We start from the raw sequence: 10,441 nt of genomic DNA, 5'->3' as shown, positions 1-10,441 counted from the left end.
TGTATAACGGTAATAAACACACACATGGTTGTAGTGTAAAAAAATCAGAAATATATTCCATCATCTTATCTCTGAAATTCTCTCTATATTCTCTGCCATTTTGAAGGTTGCAGAAAACCTCCATTGAAATACATAGTAAACACACATAAACTAACATGTTTTACCTCAAGTATCTAAAGATGTTTGCTCTGTTGTCAATGTATTAAACTGCTCCCTGTTCGATGTGTTTGACATATGTTAAGTCAAGGAATAGACAAACTACAACACAGTCATCTACTTTGGAAGTTGGGTATTTCTATCTCCATGCTCTAACTGCTGTCTTTACCAGTGCTCGACTTGCAGAAGAATGTGCTGGGGCTATTGCTATAATGTCTACCACTTCTTTGTTCGAGAGGACATCCCAAATCTGCTAAGAATGTTTTAATCTTACATTCCAATAGCACAAGGAATAAGAGGGGGAAAAGGAAAGGAAATGTTATATATATCTTTTGTAAATAGCATAAATTAGTTGGCTACATACCCCATCAGTAGCTAGGACTATAAATTCATCCCTCTCTGTGAGACGCCAATAGGATACATCTAGTAAGCAGACCATAGTTGGCCATAGTATGCATTCCCTGTATACTATTGCATGTAGATGAAAGCCATTATCCAATGTACCAGGAAAATTCACTCGCTACAATTTATGAGAAGTTATTTCTATTATTTCTGGCCCCAAGACCAGTTGCCTGTCACTGAACTGGAGCATCCAGTACGCAGGTGCTGTATTAGTTACTTCAGACATTTATCTTTTTCTTTGTTGGGAAAATATGAATTTACAGTCTTTGCTGAATGTTGGTGTGGCATAAGACTTCTAGCATTGAGTATTTATGTGTGTTTAGGCGTTTCCAGTCCCTTCTTATATTTACTTTAGCTCACACTACACTGTTGTAGACCTTTCTAATGCTAAAGTTTTTTCTTGGTGTATTTTCCCCCCCAAATGCAGTGTTGTATGCAAGCATGTTTACGACAAAGGGCATATCATGCATTACTTAACGGGAAAACAACACACGATGCCCTGTTGTAGGTATATTTATTTTTTGTTCCCCTACATCAGTTGGAGTTATACTTTGGTGAGATTACTAAACCCTTTTGGTTTTTCCTCCTATCAGCTTGCCCTGCGAAATTGAAGTCAAATAAAGTGAAGGATGATCCACTATTAGCCGTTAATATTGATGAATTGCGTAAAACGTAGAATCAGAATGTCATGACTGATGTGATGGACGTCACTGAGTTTGAAGAGTGATTGGATGATTTTGGGATGTGAAAAGTTTCTAAAATGACATTTCAGCTTAGCGCTATTTCAACATGCTTTTAGGTCGTTGTGAAGTAGACGTGTATTCTGTAGAATGGTTTTGTATAAAGTGACCTGGTTGTATGATATTGCATATGTAGTACTAGTAGTTGAAAGTACTTCCAATTCCTTCTCTCTGTTGAATTCTTTTAGATTGCATTTGGACAAGTGCATTAACATGAGGCATTCAGTTGGATTGCCTAATTGAAATTCTATACTTGGTTAAATCTCATTATTCTATATTTGAAGTGGTTTAGAGAGTAATTGTGAAAGAACCCATTAACCTAGTTGTACAATGAACAAAGTTGGAACTCACAACTTCTTTGGGCCGTGCCATTGAGAAATAGAATAGCGGGAAGTTTGATGAATGCCTCTAATTAGACTACTTTCAAGTACATTAACAATATTGTACTAATGAATCATAGCTATTCAGTCTAAAATATTTCAATTGAAGTAGTTTGTCATACTAATTAATATTTAAGATAAAGTTTATAAATATTTTTCTTTTAAAAATAAAGTATATTTAGTAATTCACCTTTGTTTGTTAAGAAAATGAAATTAATGGCACATCTAGTATTATACTATTTTTGGTCATTTCATACAGTCACAGCTGTTTTATATAAAAGTTTACCAAACACTATAATACTACTTTTTTTATTTCCAAAAGCACTTTTACAAAAAAGTTTACCAAACACTCTGCTGCTTTATTTTACAGCTGCTTATTCTCACAACACAGTAGAAACAGTTTTTTTTTAAAGCATAGCAATACCAAACCAAGCCTAAAGCGGCAAACATATAGGGTAGGAATCAAGCCGAGAGCATAACTTAACTTTCTACTTATATGAAGCATAAGCGTAGCCAGTAGCAAACACTGCTGCTCATCATACTAAGCAGAACTATTATTTTGTTTGTGATAGTGCACAGCAGTCTGCGTACTAAGAGTAGCTAGTTAGCTAGCTAGGGAAAATACACAACACATACAATGGTCCGTCAACTTTTCCTAACCCACGATTCCAGCCTTCCGATAGCTTTCAATAGAATCATTAAGCGTTTCCTCAACTGACCGGAAAGTCCAACCCAACTTCTTCAATTTTTCGGAACTAAGGTGTTGAACTTCTTCCTCCGCATGGGTAAGGCTGCCAATACAACCGGTAACATATCTTAATAACATGAACATGGATCAATCGTTAAGGTACACAAGCAAACAGAAGGATGAATTGAAAAAAAAAGAGTCCATAATCAATTATTGAAGGACTGGTTTAATGGATTAACTTACTTCTTGGGGTACTTGTAGTCGGGATATGTAGGCCTCAAGTATTTCTCCACCACATCTCGTATGCCATATGAGTGTGAATTGCATATGTATCTTTCTCCTGCGGCCTCAGGCTTATTGTATGCAAGAAGCAGTGCGTCAGCTAAATCACGAACATCCACGAACGTCCAGTAATTGAATGGCAAGGACTCAAGATCACCTACACATTCGTACAGAGTCGAGCGCGTGTGCACACGCAATAGTACATTAATATTGCACAAACAAGAAACATATCTTGTACCTTGTACTCTTAATATATGATTATGCACAGAGATACCTATTATAGCCATAACAATGAGAAAGCTACTGCATTTGCGAGTGGATTGCAACATTGGCCCCAAAATGAGAGAAGGACAAACAGTCACAACCTCAAGTCCATTCCTTTTTCCAAACTCCAGAGCCTCGCGCTCTGCTTCCGTTTTCGAAAGATAGTACCACTTCTTGGTTGTTTTCATATATTCGGGAACGGACCAACAAGTCTCGTCCTTGACTTGATCCTTAGGCCACTCCGGGTTCATAACGACGGCGGCTACAGACGACACAACTACAACTCTCTTCACCTTGGCCTTTTTGCAAGCCTTGAGTACATTCAGCGTTCCCTTTATTGCTGGTTCGAGAAACTCCTGCAACACATTCATTTATTCTACAATTTCAGTTTTTTACTCAAAACTGAAAGGATAATGCTTGTGTTCCTTTCATAAGAGAACTTACTCCCCCTCCTCCACCCCAACCCAATTACAATTAACGTATTTTCATCATACGAACATCAAAATTGGAACCGTTCATTTTATTTATCATCATCTAAAAATCATTCAATTTGAATATCTTTTAATAATCCATGCGTGTTAAACAATCGACGGTTTTGGTAACAAGTAGCATCCTCATGATAAACAGTTCATTTGATTGATGCATAGCATTGACTAAAAGACCTTCACTTTTAATGATTTTTTATGGATATGATATTTAGATTATATAAAGTGAATAAACAATTCCAATTATGATTTTTGTATTGTAAAATATGTTGATTATAAGTGTAGAGATAATTATTTTCCCTCAGAAGGGGAACACAAGCATTATTCACTAGAAGCCAAAATTTTATTTTATTTTTTTATGTTTTTGACTTTCAATTTTCAATTTTTTTTAAAATAAATTTTCAAATATGGGATTCATTAATCAATCAATGCAGCCGGTCGAATCTAACAACTATAGTTAAATAAATTAAGTTGAGTGACGCATACATTAATTAATTAGAGTAATGCTAGGACATTAAATGTGTAGATTAAATTTTATAAACTAAATGACATGAAAATTGATTATTGAATTATTAGTTAAGTTTTGAATAACATGTTTTTTTCTTATTGATGACACATCACTTAGTTTGCAAATTTAGTCTACAAGTTTAATTTACCGAGCATAACTCAATTAATTAAGATAATATAATCTGGAAGATTCTTGCCTCAGGGTCTGAATCATTAAGCGAATTGGGTACAGGGCTGGCAACATGGAAGACTCCGCTGCAACCTTCAATGGCCAAAAGAAGAGAGTCGTAGTCCAACAAATCTGCCTTGAACAGTTTGAGGTTCACTGATGCTTTCTCAAGCTTGTTCAAGTAAGCATACTTGCTGTCTCCTGCATGCGCGCACAACACACACACACACACACACACACACACCTCAATTCAGTCCAATCTTCTCACTGAAAATGTACAATTAATATTATACTATATATACGATGAGTGATGGGAATGACTGACCTGGTTGCCTGACAGTTCCATGAACAACATAATCCCTGGAGAGGAGGAGGTTGACGACCCAAGAGGCAGTAAATCCTCCAGCTCCAGTCACGCATACTTTTTCTTTCTGATCAGTCGCCTCACCCGCCATATCTTTACTTGCTGTATATCTTCGTACCAAGTTATATATTCAACCTAGCTAATTTCCTTAGTACTGATTTGGTACTGAGATGTTTTTATAAAAAGTGAGTATAAAAAAAAGTTAAGCTAAAAAATGTAAAATAACTTATTTTCACAGTTTTGAGTGAAAAAAACTGAAAACATAAAGCAACAAAAATGAGCTTATTTTCAAAGCACAACAAAAGTAGTTTTTTTTTTTCAAAACACATCAATATGAAACCAGCCCTTACTCCTCTCAATCCCACCTCTATTATGATTGATCTCTCTATCAATATCTTCTTCGTCATACTACTTGTCTGTTTATATATGCGGTGGGAGGAGTCTAACGTATATGTTTTGACTAAAGATGAATCCCACGCGGTGAATGTTTATTGGTGAAATAGTGATGTGGGTGATGCCACGAAGTTATTTCTTATAACAACCGCTGAATTTTCCACAGCAATATTGAATGGTACAACTTGCTGAATTTTCCATAGCCGCAATATTGAATGGTACAACGTGCGCAGCAATATTGCATGGTACAACTTGCTGAATTTCCCATAGCAGCAATATTAAATGGTACAACTTGCTGAATTTTCCATTATAATAATGAAGGTGTCAAATTTCGTTGGACTTGGATTCTCTGCCCTCCCAATTCGGTGCCCTTCCCGTGCCCTCCTGTTTGTGTGGTCACGGTTAAGTCACGTCAATATTTTATATTACTATTTTTTTTTATCTTATTATTTTTATAAAAAACAATATAAAATGTTAGCATGGATTAACCGTGACCACACAAAACAGAAGGGCACGGGAAGGGCATCGAAATGGGAGGGTAGAGAATCCAAGTCCAATTTCGTTCCCATATATCATTATCTAATTTAAGTATTTACGCAAATTCATTTTATTTTCATAATTAGTCATTAAAAATATGTAACCCCTTTTAGTCATTTTTAGTGTTTTCGAATAGAACTCAGGTCATCTCCAACTGAAGGCTAGCCAAAGGGCTAAACCTCCAAGATATTAATATTTTAATGAACAGTACATGATCATATTTGTCTCTATCTCCAATCGAGAGCAAAAGGATCATATGGCTCGTTTTAACCTTGTCACAAAAAACCGTCTCCAACTGAGGGCCAAGGGTCATAGGGCCAAACATAATTTATTATTTAAATTTAAAAACTACAACAAATTAAATTTAAAAACAACAACTTATATTTAAAAACTATAACTTAAATTTAAAAACTACACTGGCTCGGCTCGAGGCTGGCTGGCTGGCTGAGTTGGGCTAGGCGGTTAGCCCTTTGGCCCTTTTTTGTCCAGTGGGACCCAATGGCTATTTTCGATCTTTTGGCCCTCTAAACCATTCGGTTGGAGATGGCCCCAATCCCACGAAGGTGTGGACAAAAAACAATCGCGAATTGGAATTTTAACGAAAGAGAAATAAGGAAACAAAAGAAGCGGGAATTTTGTCTTTTAGACCCTTATGTATGGAAGGTCCCAAATTTAGGAAGGGAGACCTTCTCGTTTAAGAAAACAGCTACGCAGGTTAACTTGGTTGCCTCAGAATCTCTCTGCGATTTTGATTGTTTTTGGACAAATTTTCAGATGCCGATTCCAGTGAATTTCGTCGACTACGGTCTACCATATGGGATAGACTACTCTCGTCCCTATGGTCATTTCCCACCCAAGATCGACCCAGTTTGGCACTCATTCGTGGCGGATCAAGTACTGAGAATTCCAAGACTTTGATGTCGACGATCTCCCTTCTTCGTTCACCTCAACGTCGACGACTGCCTCCACTGCACTTACCTCAATTTGGGCCACAAACCCTGAGTTTTAGATTTGACATTCGAGCTCTATTAAAATGCAACCAGGTACACCCTTTTCGTCGATCCATGACTTTACTGATGAATTCAAGGTTTTCCAGTCACATCTAGACTCCGACAAAGCTATGAATATTGCTCCACTCTCCACAGGCTTCAGTTTGACATAATATGGGTCATTTTTTGTTATGGCCAGAATCCGGCGAGTCGTAGCTGCTAATTGTCATGTGTGGTGGCACGTGGCAACAGTGTGTAGGCTCGACGCCCACTTTGTCTACTTAGGCCAATTCCTATGCCCTGAATCTGGTTTTTGACACCCTTTTGACTTAATTCGACTGTTTGACCCTAGTTTCGTAAAGGTTCACCACACGGCCAGTTTTTAGCTTAAGAACTGAGTCTTTTATCTTGTTAAAGGTCTGTTCGATAACTATGTCAGTTTTTAGTTTTCATTACATGTTTGGTAGCTACCTACCAAATTAAAAAAACTCAAATAGTTACTAAACACGTTTTTAGTTTTTTTTTTCTTTTTTTTTAATTTAAAAAAGGAAAAGGAAAATTGAAAAAATTGAAAAAATTGAAAAATGAAATGATAATCGAGTAGCCTCTAAATAATCAAGCATCAAACGAGTATCATAGTAGCAGATAATGAAAATGAAAATAGATGCACCTTGTCCTATGATCGATGGAATCGTAGTCACTACAAGTGCAAACGGTGGAAAGAAAGAAAGGAAAATGTTTGGATAGAGGATACATGCAGGGGTCTTTGAGGGTTCTGTGGACAATAGAATCCTTGGAAAAAGGAAGCTTAACAACCCATGATGCAAGAAACCCTCCAGCTCCTGTTACACAATATCTTCCCTTTTCAAGCGCCATTTTTTATCACACACACCTCTGGCCTAGGGATGGGCAACGGTTATGGTGGACGGGTAACCGCGGTTATTTACCCATAACCGTTTATGTTCATACCCGCATAACTGTTTACTCGTTGGGTAATTGCATAAACGGTTATACCCATACCATAACTGTTTATAAATGGTTAACTATACCCATAACCATGTATCCATTTAACCATAACCATTTACCCGTTTACCTGTTTTTGAACCCGCTTGTCCTTTTTTCCCATTTACCCATTTTTTCACCCGTCTACATGTTTTTTTTAACAACTTGAAAATTACAAAAGAAAATTTTGTCATAATTTCATTTTCTGACAAGTAAACATCGTTATAGTTGCAGTACATCCATGTCAACCTGCTCGAGGAGAATGAGTAGCTGAAGGGTGAGAAGGTTGGACTAGAGACTTCACTTGCTCAGAGTCAAGCCAATTTTTACAAGTTGGGTTATGTAGACCATTTATTTGGTAGGCTGTCTGACTTTGAGACCATCTTTATTTCTCCGGAATACTAGCTTGCTTTTACTTTTGAGGTTTCCATTTATGAAGTAATTGGAGAAGTTGGTGCCCAGGCTGGAGCAGCCGGGGGTGAAGCGCCGGATGATGCCGCTATTGAGAGCCTCGCAACTACTGAAGGTGTGGTGACTAAGTAGTCGTTGGATGTCCAAACTGCTGAAGAGTAGTCCAAGCTGCCGAAGAGTAATCTTCTAGGTAACCTTTAGGATTTTCTTTGTTTTCCTTGTTGCTTTTTGCTTTGCTTGAATTCCTTCGTCCTTTGCTATTTTTTTTTTTTTTATCAATTTTGCTAGAAAAGTTAATAAACTTGCTTCCTTCGCTTTTCTTGTTCACACCTAACCTTTAACCTTTAGACCAGCGGCATGCATGCTACTTTTCTATAAGCAGAGATGCCTATGTAACCTATGCTGTCTTAGGTGTTGGTGTAGATTTGTTGCAAAGTTGTTAGCCATAAGGTCGATAGCCGGACGCCTTACTTACAGAAGCAATGAGTCCGCGTGACAACTTGGCTGTTAACCTTGGCTTTCTTCAATTCTTTGAGCTGTGTGGCTTGCATCACAATGTACTAAAGATTTTTGGGTTATGAAATTCGCTAACCTTTCGTATTAAAAGTATGTAGTTGTATAGAATTTGTAAGCAAACATTTGAGAGAACTCATTGCTTTTATGTAACCAATTTTGTAGGTTGCGTAGCAAGTATCACAACACTTTAGGAATTAGTGTAGTCTTTATGTGATCATTCTGCGCTTTGGCAGAGGTGAAGCTTATCGGCTACGTAGCATGTTGGCAACGAGTAAAACTTTGTTTATGCACGCTAACTTGTATAACCTATCACGTAAACGTACGGTTGTATAAATTTAGTATGGCTCACTGCTCGAAGGGCAAGCCGTAAGTAGTCTTCTGGAAACCGTATACCTTAGTGCACTTAATAGCAGCTTTAAGGTTCCAAGGCAGTTGCCATAGGGCATACTGCGTAATGTGCCTCCTCCGTCTCTGAGGCCCGGTTCCCCATGGATTAGGCCAAGAGACCCAAAATTCTTCAGTTAGCTAAGCCTTGAAAAATACCATTGTGGCTACTTCTATGAATCCCGACGTAAGCCATTGTGCACCTAGTTATACCAGGGCAGCCCGACTCATCCATGTTTGGATATTCAAAGTGTAAAGTTTATCCTCCCGTATTGGAGAGCAAACCCATACAGATGTTGGGGAATTGGTTTACCCTCTCGCACTAGAAAGCATGGTTGGTACCCAAGAGGGTGCAATTCTTGCGATAAGTCCCTAAGAATGGTGCAGTTTTCTTTTAAAGTGCAGGAGTGATCAGTTGTTGTAAACATGCAGTTGAGCCAAGTTGTAAATTACTTCTGAATTCCTCATTGAAAAATGAGTGAAACGAACGAAAACTTAGTTGTAAGGTAGAAATTGCATAACAATTGGATAGTCTTTGGCTCTCGAAGTGGTGCCCGTTCAGTTATTTGAGTCTTCGGGCTTTGATGTAACAGGAGGTCATGCATGGTACTTCTTCAGATTGTAAGCGTTCCACTGCTTTTCGATTTCTTTGTCGTTCATGGTGGCGAGGATGTAGCTACCCTTGTCGCCTACTCTGCTGATCTTGTACGGACCTTCCCAGATAAGATCCATCTTTTTGGAGCCTTCTCTTTGGGCAGTGATGAAGATTTTCCTTAGGACTAGATCTTCTAGCTGGAACTGCCGGATCTTGGCCCTTCTATTGTAGGCGGGTTAGTATTGGTACGATTACCGTACCAAAACCCATGTACCAATTACCATACCAAACTTTTGGTATGACAAAATCTATTACCATTACCGTACCAAACTTTCGGTATACCAAAATTTGGCATGCCAAATAGTTCGGTTGGCATGGTATGGTAATGGTAATTACCACTTTGTTTTGGACCATTCTTTTGGGTCAAAATTTGAATTTTTTTTTCCAACCCAATTCAAGGCCCAAACGTGTTTTGGCCACTTCCTTTGGGTCTCTAAAACTTTTTTATTTAATTATGAGAATTTTATAGAGATTCATTTAAGAAACAGGAAGTAAATAGATCGAAGAATTGCTAAAAGAACCCAATATCCCTAAAAAAATAGTACAAAGATTCTTAAATTCCATCTCTACATGTCACGCCCTGATCCCAACATACGTCCCGGATCGACACGCGACGTCACCAAATATTCTTGTATCTAACATACCCTGCCTCCTGGATATGAATAAAGCACCACTCAAGGTCCAAATTGCGTAGTAATTTCCATATATTTTATGGCTGCATCTAACCTTCTCATTAGACTGCCTACGTACCCTCAACAGGGATCAAGCCATTCGTAGTTCATCACTCACTACCCATCTACATTTACCATAGTACATTCAAGCCGAAAGATATAACATTCCTCAATCAATCATTATAACTTGACAAGTATAGAAGTACTAGATTCAAGGCTACATAACAATCCAATATGACAATCAAGGTTTCCATTCCACCCATCATATAAGTCACTATGTTTTAACATAATATTGCAATCCAGTCATGTAACATATCAAGGATCAACCAAGCACAATATTTTTCTCTAGTCACATTCATTAACTAATCTAATCGTATTAATAGCAACTATATCCAACGTCATTCCACAATCCTGTCAATTAATCAATTCATGAATCAAAGATGCAG

General features: G+C 37.7%; 1 protein-coding gene across 1 annotated transcript; it reads right to left on the bottom strand.

Annotated features, from left to right (window-relative positions):
• Positions 1 to 2,148: 2,148 nt before the first annotated feature.
• On the bottom strand, positions 2,149 to 4,845 carry LOC126626373 (cinnamoyl-CoA reductase 1-like). The gene is made up of 5 exons (XM_050295693.1): positions 4,399 to 4,845; positions 4,102 to 4,274; positions 2,923 to 3,268; positions 2,610 to 2,805; positions 2,149 to 2,469 (listed from the first exon to the last, which is right to left on the bottom strand). The coding sequence occupies exons 1-5, from the start codon at positions 4,526 to 4,528 to the stop codon at positions 2,334 to 2,336; spliced, it is 981 nt and encodes a 326-aa protein (XP_050151650.1). The 5' UTR covers positions 4,529 to 4,845; the 3' UTR covers positions 2,149 to 2,333.
• Positions 4,846 to 10,441: the final 5,596 nt, after the last annotated feature.

The sequence above is a fragment of the Malus sylvestris genome, chromosome 6 (assembly GCF_916048215.2).
Source record: "Malus sylvestris chromosome 6, drMalSylv7.2, whole genome shotgun sequence".
In the NCBI taxonomy this organism is placed as follows: domain Eukaryota; kingdom Viridiplantae; phylum Streptophyta; class Magnoliopsida; order Rosales; family Rosaceae; genus Malus; species Malus sylvestris.
The sequence above is the reverse complement of the archived record's forward strand: the minus strand, read 5'-3'. Positions and strand labels throughout refer to the sequence as shown.